At 37.5% G+C, this 22,794-nt stretch overlaps 1 protein-coding gene across 5 annotated transcripts; it reads right to left on the bottom strand.

Moving 5' to 3' along the window:
- Positions 1 to 832: 832 nt before the first annotated feature.
- On the bottom strand, positions 833 to 22,374 carry znf292a (zinc finger protein 292a). 5 transcript variants are annotated; one of them, XM_067368396.1, is made up of 8 exons: positions 22,219 to 22,374; positions 21,386 to 21,540; positions 17,975 to 18,053; positions 15,489 to 15,624; positions 15,143 to 15,345; positions 13,136 to 13,272; positions 7,709 to 7,847; positions 833 to 7,626 (listed from the first exon to the last, which is right to left on the bottom strand). In XM_067368396.1, exons 1-8 carry the CDS (start codon positions 22,351 to 22,353, stop codon positions 1,621 to 1,623), a joined length of 6,990 nt encoding a protein of 2,329 aa, XP_067224497.1. In that variant the 5' UTR covers positions 22,354 to 22,374; the 3' UTR covers positions 833 to 1,620. The 5 variants fall into 5 exon arrangements, with proteins under 5 accessions (XP_067224497.1, XP_067224498.1, XP_067224500.1 ...); XM_067368397.1 differs by lacking the exons at positions 17,975 to 18,053; positions 21,386 to 21,540; positions 22,219 to 22,374 and adding an exon at positions 16,368 to 16,423; XM_067368399.1 differs by lacking the exons at positions 15,143 to 15,345; positions 21,386 to 21,540; positions 22,219 to 22,374 and having other exon boundaries at positions 17,975 to 18,051.
- Positions 22,375 to 22,794: the final 420 nt, after the last annotated feature.

Raw genomic sequence — 22,794 nt, 5'->3', positions numbered from 1 at the left:
AGCAGCTGCATGACTTCATTCCGTGAACTGGGGTTATATGGATGACCCTGGGTTTTGATACAAACCCGATTCCAAAAAAGTTGGGACACTGTACAAATTGCGAATAAAAAAGGAATGCAATCATTTACCATTCTCATAAACTTATGTTTTATTCACAATAGAATATAGATAACATATCAAATGTTGAAAGTGAGACATTTTGAAATGTCATGCCAAATATTGGCTCATTTTGGATTTCATGAAAGCTACACATTCCAAAAAAGTTGGGACAGGTAGCAATAAGAGGCCGGAAAAGTTAAATGTACATATAAGGAACAGCTGGAGGACCAATTTGCAACTTATTAGGTCAATTGGCAACATGATTGGGAATGAAAAGAGCCTCTCAGAGTGGCAGTGGTTGTATTCTGAATAAACAATTGAAATTTGAAACTTCCACATCATTGCATTCTGTTTTTTTCCACAATTTGTACAGTGTCCCAACTTTTTTGGAATCAGGTTTGTAGATTGCCACTAAAATTTAGCAATTTAGTCTTGTCACTGCTTGCCCATGCTTTGTGTGCATCAGGGATGCAAACAGGTAAGGAGGAAAAAAAGTGAGAACATTGTGTGGGGCGGGGGCATGCTGCACACGTAATTTTTTTTTTAAAGTACTAAAATAGATAATAAAAGATAAATGTAAAAATCCCTTAAATGTTCAAAACTGTAATTTTTCTTGCAAAAAAATTTAACATACTGTTGCAAGATTTGACCAAAAATCAACATTTGGTTAAAATCACGTTATAAATAATAAAATGCTATGCAGGATACCCTTGTAAGACCCCCCCTACCCCCCATAAAACACTTTCTCATTGGATCTATACAAATCCCATAGGTGACATATTTTGATCTCAAAAAGGTGAGTTCTCACCTAAAGGTGAGGAGTTTGCATCTATAGTGCATACACTTTTATTATAACATTACACACACACACACAAAACTACTTTGCACTTGTAGATTCGTTTAACATCTTTATTTTTCCCTCCTCATTTTGTACGTTGTCCTTCAAATGTGTGCTATACTGAACGTTCACACTGAAACATTACACCTCATTCTTGATTTCTGGAGAAAACCTCAGAATTGCAAACACCACAATCTGACACCAAGCAGTCATGTGGATGCCACAATTTACACTGAGCATTCAGTTTACTTAAATTGAATGTTAGGTGGAAGACAAGTACATTGACACTACTGTTAAGTTAAAAAATAAATACTTTCAAAAACAACAACAACAACAAAAGAGAATACAAATCCCACAGGGATATATCGTAACTTTTTTCATCCTACATAAAATTGTACATTTTAAAAAATGTTTTCATCTAATTTTCATCCGAGAATTTCAGAAATACAAAATGGTTCTTTAACACAACCATAATGGTACATCAAAATGTTAAATATTGTACAAAAATTGTTTTTCCTCTAAAGCACTAATCAAAATCCGATAACAAACAAGGTGTTGGAACTACTATAAATGCAAGGGAGTGTAACTGGATGTACCTGTCAGCAGCATGTGACACAGTATGTGGTCCTGAGAGCAAGGCCTTGATTTGATGTGTGTGTGTGTGTGTGTGTCTAATCTAACCATCAACTGTGCAGCTCCTTTTCCAGGATGACCAAGGGCTGCATATCTTGAAGTTGCTTCAGTAAAAGTTCAGAACAAGTGGATAGGTTTTCATACATAACAATTTTAACATTCTTTACAGTCTCAATCTTTAGTGGATTTCGGAAATTAACAACACATTGGACTTGGTCTCTCTCTTGGATGATTGGTTTAAGTTTTCGCTGTCGTTTTGATGGATTGGATAGAGTGTCTTTGCTGAACTTCAGGACAGATGTCTCAAACTCTGAAGGCTTATAAAGTTTTAGTGCAACATCTTTCTCTACTTGGTTCCCTTGAGAGTTAGATGAGTTCAATATGGATCCTGAGACTTTCAGCATACATTTAACATGCTCCCCGGAGCAGTTACGAAGACTTTGCTTTCTTTCTACACAGATTTTGTTTCTGCATTCCGACTTTCGTGGACGACCTCTTTTCCGTTTGACTACTGGCACGGTTGGGGCAGTGAAACTTTCATTGACTGGATTAACTGGAACCTCTGCTGCAGGCTCTGGGCCTACATCTGGAGGACTGACGTTTGAATGGTCTGTTTGATCTTCATCAGAGACCTTCGCCGTTTCCTCCACCTCAATGTTTTTTGAGGTGCTATCTTCTCTAGGCATCTCACTGCTTTTAATGCAAAAAATTAACTGGCTTCTTTGATCCTCAATGTACTGATCCGTGAGGCCGTGAGTGGTGTAATGTTTCAGGATACTCTGCTCATCAATCATTACTGAATCACAACTCTCAATCATACATGGGTACTGTAGAGGAAGTCTTTGATTGCACATGGCAGATGCTTCATCGATGGATTTAAGAGCAGGCTTTTCTAAGGCTGCCCGAAGGTTTTGGACCTTGTCCTCTTTCTTTTTTGAATGCTTCTTCTTCGTTTTAATATTGTTATTTGCAATATTCTCTTTTCCATTGTTAGAAGTTGCACTTAACTTTTTAGCTTGAACATCATTCCCAATTGCATTTTTTTGTTTCTCTTTCATAGTTTCAAAAGTAGCATCATGTTTCTTTATAAGATGTCGAAGAAGGTTTGACTTGGTTGTGTAGACCCTATCGCAACCTTCAAACTGACATCCGAATGTGAGGTCCACACTCTCAAAGTCCCCATCTGCTGAAACCTTTATTGCTTTGTGATCATTTTTGATATGATCAATGTATTTCAAATGACACGTAAAGTGAGCAGAACATTTTGACTGGTCACACTGAAACGTGCCAACCTCAACACCGGATAACAACGCACTTGCCTTTTCCAGTGTGCACCTGTGGAGCAAAAGATAGTGTTTCAACAAGCTGGTAACTTTCGAGACTACTTTTGAGCATTGTTTGACTTGGCATCTGTATTCCTGCACTTGGACCACTCCGTCAGATTCTTTAGCACTGTTTTTTTCATCACGTTCTGACTGATGCATAGCCCTGTAATGGAGGATAAGATTTTGTTGGATTGAAAAGGCAGCCACACATCCTTCATGCACACATCGATATGGCCGGAACATAATGTGCGTCTCACTTGAATCACCAGAATCAAAGGTGTCTACTACTGGCATTGTAGTTTTTTCTTGAATATCAACCATCACATTGGAATTCATTTCAATCGGTCTGTTAGTTTGTGTAGTTGCATTTTGTGTTTTTTCGACAGGAGCATTCATCGTGTCCAAAAGAAAGGGATTTTGACCACTCAGCTCTTGCATCGCAAAAGTACCTGGTTCATTTGATTCACTGACATGATTTTCTGCAGTCAGAGAGGGGTCTTTCGGTGGTTTTACGCATGTAGCTGGAAGTACTTCAAGCTTTACATTTTTTTGTGGTGATTCCACAGTTCTGCAAGTCTGAGTGCTGGAAACTGTGGGTTTTTGTGTGGGCCGTTTCTTTTTTCTTTTGGTAACAATGTTGGACTCTCCTTTAACATTTGAGTCAACAGATGTAACAGGCAAATTTGGACTGATCTGGTGTTGAACCTGCTCTGAGAGGGAGTCATTTCCCTGGTTGCTGATGAGGCTAGCAGGCACATTTTCCGGCTTTGATGTAGATGTAGATTTTCTGATCTTTCTAAAACCAAGGCCAATTTTCAAAAGAGACACTTCTTCTTTTGAAAAATGGTGGACATTTTTGTAGTGGATTTTCAGGCCTGTGGTTCTGGTAAATGTCTTTGAACATAAATGGCAGCTGTATGGAGCAAATTTGTCAGGGTTTTTCTTCATTTGATTGATCCTGTCCTCACTGTAGTCATGTACACGACTAAGGTGTTTAAATAAAGCTTCCTTTGTCATTGCTCCATAAACACAGCCTTCTTCACACCTAAAGGGCTTTAAAACACATTTCTGCTCGTTTTGTTCAGGATCTTCGATTGTGTGACACTGATCATTACTGGTGACAGCTTTAGAGCTCTGATCGTGCAGGATAGTGCTCTGAGATTTGATCTCAGGTTTGTCTCGACTGAGTATATCAACTAAATCAAGACGTTGTAATGCCCTTTCAATTTCCATGATTTTGCCATCTTCACCAGTATTTGCAGAGATTATTACAGCTTCGGGTTTGCTGTCTTTGCCAGTGTTTGATACAGGTGGATGGAAGAAACTGTAATTTCTAGTCATTTCAGAGGGGTCTTGAGAGGACATATTAGTGTTCTGGATGCTATCCGTGCCACCATGCATGCTTGTTAAAGTGTTACTGTTGAAGGTGTTGGATTCTGATGGTGCATAGACGCAGGATTTGTGAGCGTCCTCAAGTATGTCGTTCATGGGGAGAGGCATTTGGGCCATTGAAATATCAGGATCATTCAGAAAATCAAGAAATGATACTGGTAAATCCCCAGTAAGATCAATTTCATCGACAGTTTTGCACTGGGAACGTTTTGATAAATGACCTCCAAGTGACTTTGTGCTTGAAAACTCTCTGTAGCACCTGCAACAAATGACTTTCCCATCCTGTATTATGGCAGGCCATTTTGTTCTCTTAGATGTTTTAATTTTTTTGGATTTCCTAGTTTCACCAGAACCTGAAACATTCTGATCATCTGAAGTGATTCCTTCTGTTCCTTCCTGCGGCAATTCATGATTACAAAAATCTTCTGGACTTTTCTCACCAGTCAGGGCGGCAGCACTAAAGAAATCTTCTGATGATTCCTTAAAATGAGGGGTTAAAGGATTCAACATATGTTTGACATCTAATGCATCAGTACCATCAGTGCTGATTTCTTTGTTTGAATTTCCCAATGACTGAACTGAAACAGGACCTGCCTCTGAAGGCAAAGTTGGAAAATATAGGCTGCCGTTCTGCCCAGATAAAGTACTGACGGAAATATCAGTGAGATGGTTTTGTCCAATCCGACTGAATCCAAGATTAACGCTTGACTCAACCTGTGACAGGTCACAAGTCTGCTCACTGTTAAGGGCATGCAGCACTCTAAGAGAGCTTGACACATATTTTGAGGCTTCGTTCATCACACTTGAGGGTGTGTGGGGATTCGCAGAAAGGGGGACGATGTCATCATAAGATGAGGCAGTTGCGTAATCTAAGACTGTGTCAGAATGGTATGAAGGGGTTGTGTGCTGGTTCTCAGATAAAATCGTAGAGCGGTAAGGATGAACAGAAAAACCTGAATCCAAATTCTCCATTGAAGGTGTTGCCCATGTCTGATTTATTGGTAATTGCATCAGATCTGTCTGGTTTGGTGTTGCACTTTGAGTGTTTTCAAGCTGAGAGCAAAACTTGGCACTTATGGGCTGCATACTATCGTGATTGGAGAAAACAGAGGAAGGACTTTCAATCACCGAGTCCAGAAGTGTAGTATGTTCAGTTTGTTTGGAACGACTTGTCCATTTCACAATCCGAGAACTAGTATTTGTGTGCCCAGACGACGACTTTTTTGCAGCAATTTCTGCAATCCTTTTGTACTTCTTAGACAACTTCCACTCCTCAAAAGCCTCCGAATGAACATTTTTGACATGTCTCGATAAACTTTTGGAGGTGCTGTATTTCCGTGTGCAGGTTTCGAATGGACACACATGATTCAGACCTTCTTCTCTGTTGGCTGTTGTCACAGAGGGAGGCGACTTCAATGTGGAAGGCTTAAGCTGACTCCATGGGAAAGAAAACAATTTCTTATCTTTTAAGAGTATTTGAGTTTCACTGTCGGCATTCTTTACAGCATCTAAATACATTGGATCATTGCTCTTGATGGGAATAGGCTCCAGTTTTACATAGCAAGATTCAAGATGCGATTGCTTTGTACTTTCAGGAGAATGGGGTGTCTCATCAGGTGATTCATCAGGCTGAACAAGATTAGTTAGAGTATCATTTTTGTTCAATGTCAACTGGGCTGTGCATGATACAGGAGGCTCAGGCTTTTCTGTGGGATCTTGAATATTATCTGCAATGCTTTCTACTGTGCATTGACTTTCTACTGGGGCAACCTCTTGAGAAACCTCTTTAATTTGGCTTGGAGGCAGCTCTAAGGCAGGAATAGTGGGAGTTAGTACTTCAAGTTGAGAAGGTGAGCCCCCTTCAGCAGAAGAGTGGTCCTTCTGCTTTGCATGTCCTTTCTGATGCAGATCCAGCTCAGACAGGGTGTAGAACACCTTGTCACAGTTATGACTTTTGCAGGAGAACGTCACGTAGTGCTGTGCTTCGTGATCATACAGCAAGTAAGTCTCGTTGAATATTCTCTCGCAGTTTGGATATGCACACTGTGCCTGAAATTCAGCGTGTACTTTTCTGTGTATCTGAAGCTCGGCATGAGAGGAAAAGCTGCAATTACATCCGAGCTGAATGCAAAAATACGGCTTCTCGCCACAATGCATCTGTAAGTGATCGTTAAGATGGGTCACATTAACAAACTGACGGTGACAATACTGGCACATAGCCTTCTGGCTCTGTATTTCTAGGAACTGTGTTGCTTCCTGCTCGTTTTTGTGGGCCTTAACATGTGCAACCAAATTCCTGAAGTACTTGAAAACTTTTTGACAGCTTGTAACAGGGCATGAACACTGTTCAGTGTTGGTAACATCACGAATAGGGTTGCCCTGTTTGGGGGATGACGCTTTAATTTTACTTTTTACATTTGTGCTGGGACTTCCGTCTGAAGCACATACACTGTTATTGCTAATTGTCCCTTGGGTAACTTTTTCAGTTTTGATGTAGTGCTCTTTTTTCAAGGTAGTGCTAGCTGCTGCCAACTTGGTGTCTAAACTGGGACGTTTCTTGCTCACACCCATAGCAGCAAGGCGTTCCTTACATGACTGTTTCACATGTGATGCCACATGAGGCTCTAGAACTACCCTCGTTTCAAATGTTTTAGTACATATTGGGCAACGGAAAATCCCATCTTGAACATGTTTCAATGCATGCTTCACAATCCTGTGTCCAAGGAACTCTTTGTCACACAAAACACAATACTGCATATAAGCTTGCCAATTGCGGAATCGAGCCGAAACAAATCCCATCTCTCTCATCTTCTTCATTTCCCTTTTCTTCTTTCTTTCTGCTTCAACTTCACTGAGCTCGTAATTAGGACTATCAATAAAATGTAGATGTTGAAAATATTTTTCATCATGGTCATGGACTTCATTGTCTTCACTGTCAGTACATTTGTCAGTAGACAATATAGCTGTTGCTTCCTGACCCATCAAAGCAAGGCATTGGCGTTTTAGAGTCTTCCAGTCCCAGAACTCCGGATCAAAAGGCCACTTTGTCTTTAAGGCCAACAACACGTCACAGCGTAGTGAGTTCAGAATTGGTGGATCCTCCTGCTCAAGCTTTTGGTCAGGCTCATTAAAAAGAGTCTCAACAGCATAGTAAGAGTCCAAAGATGGATTTATCAGGAACTCAGTGAGTTGACAAGCCCGTTTTACTTCCAGGTCTAAAGGCAGCAAACAAGAGATTGTTTTGCAGATACTGATATTACAGCCCTCGTTATCATCAACTCCCATTTTTAGTGCTTGAATGCACATTTCGATGCACACTGAGAGTCCATTTTTCTCAACCTGAGAAAACAAAAATGTCATTGTCAGTGCTGTTGCCTTGGCTTTTGTAACACATTGATATAAAAACAAAAACTTTTCTAACCTCCGCCTGAATGACTTTGATGAGGAGCAGAATATGGTACACACTCACGGAGAGGCGTGCTAACAGTCTGCATTGCTCCAAAAAGGCCTGTTTTGATTCAAGCCGTATTAGAAGTTTGCTCCAAAACAATGTCAGCTCCCTGTAAGATATACAATATTATTCATGTGCTCACTTAAAAATTAAATCAAGCACTAAACATATTAATGATTAGCAAGTATCTTCAAAATACACAGTAGGACAGCATGATGAGTAAAATCATAATCACAATTGTTTTGTTTGTTTGACGCTCATGAAAACTCCTGTTATAATCAATAAAGCTGTCTACACTGCACAATAAATTTCTGATTCACACTGTGTCTATGCCTTGTTGATTATAACGGGGACATTTGTGAGAGTGCAGTCAGTGAGTTTACAGTCATCCAGACAGTAAAAAAACCTGCACTGAACAAAAAAATAATGATCAGTAGTTTTCTTTCATGCCAGGGAACACGAATCACTTCTTTTTGAGGTTCAGATGATGTTCAAGGTGCGTGCATAATTATTAAGTCGATAGGTATATGAGGTAGGTTGCAGTTCTGGAAAATGGTGGCACTGGTGAGTAAAGGGTTCCTGTTGGTTTTACACTTAATTTTGCATTTAATATGTTAGTTCACCCAAAAATGAAATTTCTGTAATTAATTACTCACCCTCATGTCGTTCCACACCAGTAAGACCTTTGTTTTACTTCAGAACACAAATTAAGATATTTTTTTGTGAAATCCAAGAGGTTTTTTTTTATCCTCCATAGAAAGAAACGTAAATACCGTCATTCAAAGTCCAGAAAAGTAGTAGACATCGTTAAAATAGTCAACGTGACTACAGTATCTCAACTTTAATGTTATGAAGCAGCACTCCCATGTTTACGCCTGAACGGCGGCCCAATATTTGCCGATGCTGTTCACATGAGCAGCACAATGCATGCATGTGATGCTGACGCAGGAGCCGGCCAATAATGAGTCAACGTTATGACGTAGAACCTGGAAGCGCTGGACGTAAACAACGTAGGAGAATGACAGAGGAGAGACAAATTTGTTGAATAAAGTAAAACAAAAATGTACGCACAAAAAGTATTCTTGTCACTTCATAACAGTACAGTTGAACCACTGTAGTCACATTGACTATTTTCTATGGGGGATTAAAAAAAGTCTTGGATTTCATCAAAATATCTTAATTTGTGTTCAGAAGATGAATGAAGGTCTTACGCATGTGGAACGGCATGCGGGTGAGTAATTAATGACAGAATTTTCATTTTTGGGTGAACTAACCCTTTAATGTGTTTCCTGATTCAACCATTTTTTGCAACTCTGCTGACCCAGTGAGCATTTCATTGGAAATTTCTGTACTGTTGCATCCTACTCATGGCTATTTCATAACTGTTTACTTTTCAGTGTCAGTTATATTTTCATTTAGTGTGATTTACCTGTTGAAAAAACTGATAAAAAAATTATTTTGCATATCTGAATTTTTCACTTTATGGCAAAGTCCCAATTACATACCAATGCTGTTATTGTTAACTTTATTTAATAATTAATTGATAATCTAATTTAATTATCAAACACTAACTGATTAAGTAAAAATAGAGTGAATATGTAATATGCTCCATATTATACAATCACTATATCTTTTTAAAATGCTCCTCTTTTTCTAGCTAATTAATGAACTATGGACATTGAATGGCTTTCATTTTGGTAAATGTAATGTTACGTCACATTGTTTTCAAGCTGTTTTACTGACGTCTTTCCATGACTGAAACTGATTGAGTGATTACATGAGAGATTATACATTTCAGTAAGTTGTACTGGTTTTTTTTCAACATACCTTCTCATGTCCATTCATGTTTATTTTGTGCTATAACCAGTAGTAAAGATGAAGAGATGATCGTTCATCGCTCCGTGCTGCTGCTTGAACATTAAGGAGTGTTTTGACATTAAAGAGTTTCAAAACAACATTTATTGTTTGAATTTTTTCTGATAAAATTGAAAGCTAAAAGTTTTGTTCACGCATTAAATAAAAACAGCATAAACTAAAATATTGATCTTGAGATTTAAGAATTGATTCATTTATCAATATGAAGATTGACTAAAATCACTCTAGTGTCAATATTGTGAACCCAGCTAGTGTACACACAGCTTACATGTTTACCTGTTGTTGCTTATCCATGTTGTGCACAAGAAACAGATGCTGACACAGTCCAAATGCACCATTGGAGGAACGTTAATCACCGTTTCATTTAATGATTGGAAAAAATATATGATCAGAATGTTGACTTGCCTAATAATTATGCACGCACTATATATATAACCTCACAAAACGGGAAAAGAACTGAATGTTGAATTTATGTTTAGTGAATTGCAGGCAAAATCACAAACACAATTATATTTTAATTGTTTGTGCGGTCCTAATGCAGTGATTGAAAATTAAAGGTGAAGTATGAAAGATTTTTCAAAATACATTCTCTTGACACAGTTTATTGTTTACTGACTACTATTAGTATGCTATTCGTGGGTTTATCTCCCCCAAAAGTGTAAACATTGAGCCCTCCCGGCACCATCGGAACATTAGTCGTGTTTCAACTGTCGGGCCAAAAGCGGGCGTGCAAGTGTGTGCCGGGGCCAGTCGCATTTCCACTGTCACTTCCGGGACTTGATCGTGCCTCGTCGGGGCTTCCTCGAGGACAACAGCCAGAGTTTTTTGGCCCACTTTGGACCAAGGTATTCGGGGGGCAAAAAACCCAGGCCGTTGGCCCTGAGGAAGCCCCGACGAGGCACGATCAAGCCCGGGCTTGAGAGAGTGGTTACGAACAAAGGCAGAGTTTATCGGAGTCTGGAAACGGCAGCGCCGCGGATGATTTTATATAGGTTACCAGCTAACATCAGCATTAAAGACTTAAAATAATTTTAGCTCAAAACTCACTTTCAGACAGCAGCGAGTGTTTGAAATAACTTCTGTTTGTGATCCGATGTGGATTCTGATCACCATATAAGGCAGAAATATTTATATGTGATGCAAAAGACCATAGTAAACATTACCATAGTAAATATGGTAAATATGGCTCTTTATACTGGATTATCTGATATCCATATTTAGCTCCGCATATGTCATAAAATAAAGCAACTCCAGTTTTTCGCGAGTTTCTATGAAAATATAACTATTGGGACTGTCACTGGAAAGAGTGCTAAAGCTCCTCAGGTTATATTTTTGTGGAAAATTTGTAGAAATGATCATTCTTTCTAAATGTAATATAAACATACTGTCATGTGACTAGAAATACACAGAAACAGACGTGACTGAATAAGTACGCATTAACTCTTTTTTTTTTTGGTGAAAAATTATCTTCCAATGGTGTATATAAAAATAATCTTGTTTTTGTTTGAAATCTTGTTTCTTGTTTTTGTTCCAAACAGATATAAGATTATTTTTCTTACCCCATTTACAGATAATTTTGCTTCTTTAACCAGAAAACAAGAAAAAATATCTTAAGTCATTTTACTTATCTAGTAAAAGCATCTGGATTTAGGAATTTTTAGTTATTTAGACTGGAAACAAGACAAAAATACTAAATAAGAAAAGCATTTTGTTCAGTTAAGTGCTGTGGAGCTTCTGGCCCGACGGTGGAAACGCAGTGTTGATTTTGGGCTCGGTGCTACAGGTCCGAGGCTATTAGCCCAGCCCGGCCCATTGAAAGCCCTGGCCCTACAGTGGAAAAGCGACTATTGACAGCAGTTCACTCAGATCAGTCAATCTCTTTCCAGCAACCTATAGCAAAGGTTTGTTTTACAGAAGTGAAAGCCATAATTCACTGCATTTAGACCTTTGAAGATTAAACAGGTCATAAACACATTAAAGGAAGAGGGCAATGCAATTCGCTACAATGGGCATTTCAATACCGTACAGCATCATCATGAACCCATTCTTAAAGACTAAGTTTAAAATGTTTATTCAGCCTCAAGCTGGTGTGCTCGTCATGTCAAAAAGTGAGCCAGATACATTGGATGGGTTTATTATAAGCGAGGTGCTCACGTTCGCTCTAGACAGAGTGTTAGCCTACTCAGTTGCTTACTCATGACACAAAGCAACAAAGCTAAAAGAATTCTTAATATTTTGTACCTTTTATTGAAATTTGACCAACTTTTACCAGGTGGGACATGCCTTCACAAGCACCGTAAGAGCTGTGTTTGTGATGTTTGAGTTGGGGAGGTGCTATGTGAGGTTTGCAAGGTTGTTTGAAAATATAGATATAGATTTATTTCTGTAATTCCGCTAGGTCAGTAATCTGGGTAACCCCAGCCTGATCTGCCGGCGATTTGATTTCGCTTGGCAACTCAGTCTGGAAACCCGTGCAATCAGTTCTGCTCTGCTGTTACACTTTTGCGGGAACCAATCACAGACTGGCTTATCCAACTTGCTCGCTATTGGCGGGTATAACATGATGACGATAGAGAAGCGACGGCAAGCAGCTTTCAAACTCTGATCTGATCTACCCGCCTCTCCAAAATAACAATGCACAATCACAGTGACGCAGATTGTGTTAAGCATTTACCTTATCTGAGAGAAATGTAGCAGAGCTATTATTTGTTTCGTCCCCCAGCTTCTTGAATCTCGCGCCGCCTGAGCTGACTGGAATTCTTTTTGGTTGTCATGACAATGACGCCTTTTAACCTCTCGACGATGCTGAATGACTTCTTTAGTTAGAAAACAAATTGCTCAGGTGGGTGTAAATACCGATCACATTCATGGTTTTTTGCACAACCTGCAAAAATCGCTCGATCCCGTTGTTGCTTCTGCAAACCGCAGATCAATGCCACAAACTAACCCTGCGTCTCAATCAGCTCCCTAGTTCCCTAGGACATAAATCAGTATATCATGAAAGTGAATGTGGCTGATTCCCTGATCAGTGCCCTGACTTCTGAACTAGGGAGCTGATTGAGACACAAGGGAAACCTGTCTGGAGTTTTCGCATCGCTCTGCAAAGTACGTCACCCGGATCGTTGATCTGATTGGTTGAAGGACTATCCAATTGCGTGACTAATGATTGTTGATCACGCCTCTTATGCAGTAGGAAATACATAGCAAACTCCCCAGACCAATGTTCAATTTTAAATTGAGCTTGGTCTGGTGATAGCCAGACTAATAGGTCAGTGGTTCCCAACCACATTCCTGGAGGCCCCCAACACTGCTCGTTTTGCATGTCTCCTTGATCAAGCAAACCTGAATCAGGTCATCAGCTCATTAGCAGAGACTCCAAGACTAGAAAGGGTTTGTCAGACAAAGAAGACATGGAAAATGTGCAGTGTTGGGGGGTCTCCAGGAACGTGGTTGGTAACCTCTGGGCTAGGTGAAACTAGAAACTACATACTTCACCTTTAAGAGTAAGAAAAAAGGTCTTACCAGGCACAATAAGCATCCCCGCTGAGAAGCTGGCGCTTGAAAAATGCCGTACAGAGACTGAGAGCTCCCTTTTCATCTTCCTCAGACTCCAAGTTACAAATCATGTCCAGAGCCTCCTTACAGTCTATCTCCTTTATCTACCAAACACAACAGAGCGCGTTTAGGTTACACATTAATTGCAATATTCAAGCTTATGAAAATAAATAATAATCAAAATAATAATAACAGATTAATGAAAGGGATAGTTCACACAAAAACTAAAGTTTTGTCATCATTTACTCACCTCGTGTTGTTCCAAACACTTAAGATTTCCGTTCATCTTTAGTAACACAAATGAAAAGTTGTGAAAATATTCACTCATCACTTTTGTCCCTTTATTGAAAGTGAACGCAACAAAAAAATTCATGCATCAAAACCTACAAAAAGACATGGTAAAAGTAATCCATATGAATTAAGCGGTTTAATCCCAGTTTTGTGAAGAGACATGATCGCTTTATGATATAACACATTTAATTTAGGTTTTTATTCAAAAATATACACTTAAAGGATTAGTCCACTTTTAAATAAACTTTTCCTGATAATCCATCCAAGATGTTCATGTCTTTCTTTCTTCAGTCGAAAAGAAATTAAAGTTTTTGATGAAAACATTCCAGGATTTGTTTCCTTATAGTGGACTTCAATGGGCACCAAACAATTGAAGGTCAAAATTAGTTTCACTGCAGCTTCAAATTGTTCTACATGATCCCAGACGAGAAATAAGGGTCTTATCTAGAGAAACAACCACTCATTTTCTAAAAAAAAAATGGAAAATTATATAAGTGTTAACCATAAATGCTCATCTTGAATTAGCTCTCTTCTTCCTCTCTATTAGAATTCCAGCAGTGTAGACACTGCTAAGTGTATTACTGCCCTCCTCAGGTCAAAGTTTGAACTAAATTTTAGATGCAATATGCTAGTTCAATAGTATATAACAATTAGTTCAAACTTTAACCTGTGGAGGGCAGTTATACACTTAGCAGCGTCTACACTGCTGGAATTCAAATAGAGAGGAAGAAAAGAGCTAGTTCAAGATGAGCATTTATGGTTAAAATGTATAAAATTAAATTTTTTTCAGAAAATGAGCACTGGTTTCTCTAGATAAGACCCTTATTTCTTGTCTGGGATCATGTAGAACAATTTTAAGCTGCAGTGAAACTAATTTTGACCTTCAACTGTTTGGTGCCCATTGAAGTCTACTATAAGGAGAAAAATCCTGGAATGTTTTCATCAAAAACTTTATTTCTTTTCGACTGAAGAAAGAAAGACATGGACATCTTAGATGACATGGGGGTGAGTAAATTATCAGGAAAAGTTTATTTAAAAGTTAACTAATCCTTTAACAACACACATGCATAATGCACACACACATCAAACAGGGTAAACGCAGAAGCCCAATGGGGATTGTTCTTGCATGCCAAGCAAGTATAACTGAGCTTCCATGCTTACCATATTTGAGGAACTCTATGTATGTCTTGATCAAGGATGAGAGGATATTAAAAATATTCATTTGTGTTCCGAAGATGAATCAAAGCCTTCTGGGATTGGAACCACATGAGGGTGAGTAAATGTTGACAATTTTCATTTTTGGGTGAACTAACCCTTTATAGTGATTCTTTCATGATATATAAAAGAGGGATTAATAAATGCATGTTGTGCAAGGCTATACATTTTAAATCTTACTGAAATATTAATTCGGATGTTCAAAAAAAATAAATAAATAAAATTGTAGGAAGTAACCTCTGGAGCTAAATTCAACAAATAAACACAGCTTGTTACAGATGAGAGCTTTTCATGTGCAATCCACTCCTGCATACCACTGTAATTGTGGATAACACAAGGAACACAAACCGCCCGGTTATAATTTCAAATCAAACGAAACATGCGAGAGCAGAAACACATTTGTAAATATGCTTGAACTTCAGCATTAATACAATATAGACTGATTCTTTTTTTAAAAAAGACCCTCACCTCTTGCATAAGTTCTTGTTGTGGCTTTATTTCACACAGACATACGAGGTAGATTTGTTTAAAGTTCTTCTTTCCTCCAAATTCAGGAAACTCTGCGCATATCTTTGCTAGTATTGCAGCTTTATCCATGCACTTCTGTTTGATGAGGTGCTTTATACGCATATGAAGTAGCTCAGGTCCTTCTCGAGATAAAAACTCATGTACTACGGAAGACGCACATCCAAACAAGTTAACAATAGTAACAGTACAATTATAAATGAATGCCATTATTACCAAAAGTAAGATTGACCCATAAAAGAGAGAACATTCAAATAAAAAAGAAATAGATGGTAGAAAGCATTTTTACCTTTCTCAACACTAACGGTGTCACGTGAGAGAAGGCTACCCAGCGTGGCATTGGACCACACACCATTCTCCTCCACTAGAGTCAACAGGGTGTGAAGCTGCGCGTTCCCATGTGCCTGAAGGATGTCATGAGCCATCTGCATCAAAGAAATCATCAACGCAATTTTAAAACATGTTTTTAAACCTTAAGGGGAGACACTACAGGCAAAAGCACCTGTCAATTTTGAGATTTTGCACTTTTTGGCTTTTCATAAAGTGTTTTTTCAGACTGGTGGAAAGAAAACATCCAAAATACACTTTTAAGTGTATGTTTTATAGCACTTTATCTATTTGTGTCTATAGATTTCAATTACAATAAATATCTTTAAAGGCCGTTTTCTCAAAATGAGTTTTTGCTCCTGCTCCGATTCAGAAATCTCCACTTCAGCAGAACAGTTTTATTCCTATCAATATTCTGAAGGTTTTTACAGAGGCATTTGTTGATATATAATCTGCCTGATTTTATACAACATTTTATATCTAAAAGAAATTGTGAAAATATTTTTTTTTTCTGGCTGTTGATAATATTTTCTGATTTATGAAGTGATAAAAAGAGATATCCAAAATTCCCTCTGTAAAAACCTTTGAATTTAATGTCCAAAAAATTAAACGAGAACTTTGAACCTGACGTCATCCAATATTCAGATTTTTGTTCTAGAAATGTATGCAAATAAGTGCATATTTAATTAGATAACGCCTCATTTGCATATTTAAACATTATATTTTAGAAAACTTGTAATACAAAAAATGTTTGCAATTTTTTATGTAATCAATCAGCTGGGGTAGTATGGTGATATCTATTAGTTATTTTTTTTTACCCTGTTCACCTGGGGTGTCTCACCTTAATTAACTCAAATATTGAGAGGCTGCAGACTGTGCAGAGCCATTCAAAGAACATTCAAAGATCTTTAATGTTCACCAACATTCAAAGCAACACTTTCACATGCACAAAAGGCCAGGGGTGCCCAATCCTGTTCCTGAAGATCTACCTACCTGCAAAGTTCAAACAAAGCCACTTTAAGGCAAGTCTGCAACCTTAGCCAAAAAAAGTGTAAGGCTAGCTAATGCAGTGGTACATAGGGAAGGAGATAAGAGGCCATTTTTTTAATGGATGTCAATGGAGGAGAGGCTTCACTATCCTGAACAAACCGCTTTTGTGAGGAAATAGCTTATTTAAAGGGATATTTCTCCCAAAAATGAAAATTCTATCATAATATACTCACCCTCAAATTCTTCAAAATCTGTATAATTTTCTTTGTTCTGTTGAACACAAAGGAAGATATTTTGAAGAAAGTTTGTAACCAGGCCACTTTGGGGCACCATTGACTTCCATAGTAGGAAAAAAACTACTATGGAAGTCAATGGTGCCCCAAAACTGTTCAGTTTAACAAATTCTTCAAAATACCTTCCTTTGTGTTCAACAGAACAAAGAAATTTATACAGATTTTGAACAATTTGGGGTGAACTATCCCTTTAAGGCCACCTCACACCAAGAATGATAACTATAAAGATAACTATAGCGATAGTGATAACTATATTTGCATCCACATTAATGAACGATAACGTCTGTTTATTGTAAGCTCATGCACTGCAGTTTCAAAGTGTGTACAACATGTTTTTGCTGTTCTTGCTGCATTTACACGGCTTTAACCAGCAGATGTCCTCAGCATGCTATGTTTCAAGTGTAATCCATCTAATCTAACAGTGAATTTAGCTGACGAAGTCAATACAGTGGAATAAATACAACACCTATACTTTTTTTCTCTGCAACTTCAAAGGAAGCAAGACAATGTTGTCGTCACTAGCGCTGGATACCTGAGGTTTTATTTGACACTGTTTGCTAGCCTGCCATAATGATCTCATCGTTATTACTTCACCATTTATTCTGAGGGTATGACCGATTGTTTTCCATATAACCATTTTCTTTAAAGTATCTTTGAAAAGAGGGTTTAACTTGTCAAACAGTGGTGGCTTTTTCTGGACCTCTTTACAATGGCGTCTGTCATTTTAAATGCACAAGCCCTTAAATTAGAATGAATGAATAAATGAGGCATTTATAAAGTGCTTTCATATGTACTACTGTACACCCAAAGCAATTCACAATCATATCAGGGGTCTCTCCTCATCCACCACCAGTGCTGGAATGGATTCTGATTGGCTGTCAGTGTTTTACCATTCAACAGCTGGAAAAAAAAATGTTCTGAAAGTGATCCCAATGATATTGTTTCTCTATATTGTTATCATTATAGCTGTAGTGTGGACAGTGCTATTCTTTTATATTAAGAATGATTTTTAGAACTATATCTTTATCTTTTTAGTTATCGTTCTTACTGTGAAAGGGCCTCAAGTATCATTCTGCATCAAAATCTGATGATCCACGTACATACACCAATTCCACAGATGCTACATGTTACCTTTGTGTTAATAAAAACATATCTTGTCTCTGACCTTGACAGAGGATTGAAACTCTTCCCATAAGGCACCAGGGATTTTCTCAGAGAATGACAACAGAAGATTCAAACAGCTCCTGTTAGGGAACAAGAACATATATTGAGTAAAAGAACTTACACTGTGTTCAAAATGACTCACTTGTTTACTTATGCACTATTCCCTATATAGTGAAAGGCACACAGTGCACTATATTTTAAAACAGTGAACAAAAAACAGCAAGTGAATATGGACCTTTATGTACGCAGCTTGTACCTCACTGTTCCAGTGATTTTATCAAGGCTAAGAGGTGTCCTGAAACACCAGCACACACCGCCATCTAGTGGCTAAAGCAATAAATCAGATTCACACAGGCTCAGACACATGGCTCCATAATTGTGAGCCATATTTATGTGCAGTTTTTCTTCCCATGACACTTGCAGTAGCAGGCAGATTTTCAGAGATATACAAGGTTTTTAAAATTAAAATGTAGGCTTTTTAAGACCTCACATTTCAGCCTTTAAAACATGTTTTTAGAAAAGGAAGGAGTCAAAATTATAAATGATTATATTTATATATATATATGTGTGTTTTTATATATATATATATATATATATATATATATATATATATATATATATATATATATATATATATATATATATATATATATATATATATATATATATATATATATATATATTATTTATGTATATAAATATATAAACACACAGTTTGCTAGAAGCAAGTTTTAAATATGGATATTTTTCTTACACAAAATGCATCGTTTTGCTTCAGAAGGCCTTTATTAACCCCCCTGGAGTCATGTGGGTATATTTCATAATGGATGGCTGCACTTTTTTCGACTTCAAAATCTCCTCAATTCACTGCCATTATAAAGCTGGGAGGAGCCAGGACATTATTTAATATAACTCCAACTGTGTTTGTCTTAAGGAAGAAAGTCATATACACCTAGGATGGATTGAGGGTGAGTAAATCATGGGGTAATTTTCATTTTTCGGTGAACTATCCATTTAAAAAAAAAAAAAAATGTGTTAAGCACTTTGAATTACCATTGTGTATGAAATGTGCTATATAAATAAACTTGCATTGCCTTTAAACAATATGTGTTGTAAATAGCTAAAAAAAACCCGACGGAGGTCACCTGACTGAGCCTGGTTTCTCTCAAGTTTTTCTTTACTCCATTCTGTCACCTGGAGTTTGGGTTCTTGCCACTGTCGCTTTTGGCTTGCTTAGTTTGGGACACTTAATATTCAGCAATATTGTTGATTAGACTGTTCTGACACATCAGATGAGAGCTGAACTGAGAACTGAAGTTTTATTTTCTCCACATTCATTAATTAAAAGTGAATTAGAATGTTATCTTGATTTCTTCAACTGAAGGTTTTAAATCTTACTTTCATCCATGTTTTAGAAGCCATTTGACATTCAATCACTTTCAGTCGGTGCTGTCAGACAAGCTTCAGAAGACTTGAAATATAGTGCACAAGTAATATGACATATGCAGGGTTTTTGTCCTGAGCTACACTTTTCTATGTAAAAAATTCTTCCAAATTTCAGAATTTGCATTTATAAAGTGAACCATTCTTTAAAATGGGAAAGATAATATTATATAATATGCACTTCTCATGCAAGAAAGCTTTTCACCAGTGACAATGACCTTCACTTTTTCTCAGGTTCTTTAAATTGGTATATTATGCACTCTAAAAAATGCTGGGTTAAAAACAACCAAAGTTGGGTTGAAAATGGGCAAACCAGCGGTTGGGTAAAATGTTTGTCCAACATGCTGGGCAGTTTTATTTAACCCGACTATTGTTTAAAAATGACTATATGTCTGGCTTAAAATGAACTCAAAATATGTTGGAAATTAAAAACCAGACACATAATTACTAGAGGCAACAATAATCATCAAAAGGTGAACATTTATTAATAAGCAATTGAATAAATGTTTATTGTTTAGTTATTATTCATTAAACATATTAATAAATGTTAATTTCCAATATATTTTGGGTTCATTAAGCAAGCAATATAGTCATTTTAAAACAATAGTTGAATTAAATAAAACTACCCAGCAGGTTGGGCAAACATTTTTTGCCCATTTTTAACCCAACTTGGGTTATTTTTAACCCAGCATGGCTTGGCAAAGACTATGACTACCACTAAAAAAGGGGTTTCTGAGCTAAGAGCTAAATCATTCGCTAAGAAAGTCAAAAGCTAAACTGCCAATTGTGTATTTCACTAAAACAGCTGAAGTAAGGAGTTACTTTCTACAGGGCTGTCATGGTGAAGGAATTTCCATCACAGTGATTTTGAGTGGCTCAGTATCAAGATAAGCGATATTTTCACCATATTATTATTATTAAGCTATATAAATAAGCTTGTTGGGTTATTATTTTATTTATAACATTTAGTTCCAATAGTCAAATCTGTATCAGCGCTCGCACAAGTCTCTGCGCACTAGACAGGCTGTCATTCAGTGCCGTTACATTGTTACACCAGCAGGTGATGGCAAGAGACTGTCTTCATGAGTGAGTCATCATTAAACCATTCATAATTTGCTTAACTACTCTGATTCATTTATGAATGAAACAAGGTGTTGAAATTAATTTAACTGTGAGTGCCACTTCACAGGGCTCAATGACGATGACGGCGTCAACTGGGTTGATGTTTCATTTCATAGAGATCAATGGCATTGATTCAGTGCATTGAACAGCGCTGACGCCAGTCACAGGAAATCCCCTTAATCATTGAAAGAATACTATGACAAAGATATCGCTTTTATCTTCTGACAACTGTAATCGCTCTGTGTGTGTGTGTGTGTGTGTGTGTGTGTGTGTGTGTGTGTGTGTGTGTGTAGGAGCTTCCTGAGCCCCGCCTCCGCCTCAGACACAGTGATTAGACAAGATGGTAGAGCTATGCCAAAATATTTTTGTGAAATTTCTTTTTATGTAAACAAACGCACATGTAATTGTAATGGGAAATATAACGCTTCACCAAAACGAATCACAGTAATGTCCATATATCATTTGATAAGTCGATATAGTTATTGCTATATCGTTATATAGTTATAATTATAGAGTATTAGCTTTTTATCTCAACTGGTATCAGGAATTGTGATATTTCTATGCAACCTTATCGCCAGCAAAAAAAAAACAACAACTGTGTTGTGAAACATGTTATCGAGAAATAACAATAATGTTGTGAAATACGATTTTGGTCATGTTATGTTGAGTAAACGTGTTAAAAAATCATGATCTCAATCCTAAACAAAATAATTGAATTATTATTTTTAACATAACCTTGAGTTTTAATGCGTTAAACCCTCATATCCAGCTCAAATGATATTCAAATATTAAATATTAACCTCAAAAGAAAGACCAAGCATGCAAACCCATTCTGGTTTATACTCACCATGATAACTTGTCCAGCACATCTGTTACGTGTTCACATTCAGGGCTGAGGAACGGGCTAGCCTCAGCGCAACACATGATAGCTACCGTGTACATCTCCAGCAGAGGAAGAGGATCTTCATCTGGTTTCCACTGACATCCATGCTGCATCAAAACCTGAAAGTAAAAAAGTCTCAGAGTCCAAACTATACATATATTCTCCACAGCTATGGCATGATCATCAGTGTTGGCCCACTGCCAATAACAAAGGCATGTAACTGTATTCGTATAAATAATGAAATATGGTATATCTGATGAAAAGTAGTGTATTATTACATTCATATGCAGAGGCGAGGTTGCACTTAAATACAGCATTGACAAGATGTAATTTTCATTTAATCTGATAGTCAAAGAATTTGACAGATTCACTCATAATTCAATTGAAAACAGCTGTTTTCTTAAATAAAATACATGAGCATTACAAAAGCATCTCGATGTTACATTAGCTGATTTTATAGCTCCATATATTTATATTTAGGATTGTATGATTATGTTTATAACTTAAATAACTGTTCTGAGTGAAAGTAAAGGCTGCTGCTACAATAAGCTAATGTGTTAGCCATCAGAAGCTGTGACCATACAAACAAACAAACAGCATGACTGTAACATTCAAGGACTGTAAAACACAATCATGCTTCATCTCTTCAGCACACAGCTTTTTGTGTGTTTCCCATCATATTTATGAATGACTGTATTAGTATTGTTAGTTTTGTTATCGTTGGTGCAGCGATGCAAACATGCAGCATCGTCCACGAACAAAGACTGATAGATTAAATCGCATGAATAAAGTCGTACTTGACAGAAATCCTGACAAAAACTATTGGAGGCATCTAGCGTCGACTCGGAGCTCCCTTTTAATTCGGAGATGAGATCCTGAAATTTGTGTCTGAGGGCCACAGCCTCAGTCGCGCTGCCCTCCTCCTCCGCCATCTTCGCTGCTCTCACACCAGCCCAAATATCTCAAACTACTACGGCCAAGGCCTGATCCAAATATTCATGACCCGTGCATTCACTATTAGAGGGTAACAGAGCAACGTCAGCACAGCCTAATTAATATTCAACGATAAAAATCTGCATTACAGCGAGGCTTCAGAACGACACATGTTTAATATTTATGATTGGGAAGCAGTCGCCATAGTAACTGTTGTGAAGTACGTCATAGAAACGTGATTAATATTCAATCATGGCCAAATCTTTCGGCATAGTAGCATTCGGAATTTCTCTTGGAGTAACGTCCCGGCTGAGGGCGTCTGTCTTGATTCACACGCCATTGACACAAATAAATCAATCTTTCTTACTTTCTTTGCGATTTTGTAAAACAATTTAAAAGAAAAACCTTGAGAGAACATTGTTTCCCTCCCCGCTTTCAGG

The sequence above is a fragment of the Chanodichthys erythropterus genome, chromosome 18, assembly GCF_024489055.1.
Source record: "Chanodichthys erythropterus isolate Z2021 chromosome 18, ASM2448905v1, whole genome shotgun sequence".
In the NCBI taxonomy this organism is placed as follows: Eukaryota; Metazoa; Chordata; class Actinopteri; order Cypriniformes; family Xenocyprididae; genus Chanodichthys; species Chanodichthys erythropterus.
Note: the sequence above shows the minus strand (reverse complement) of the source record. Positions and strands in the feature narration are given on the sequence as shown.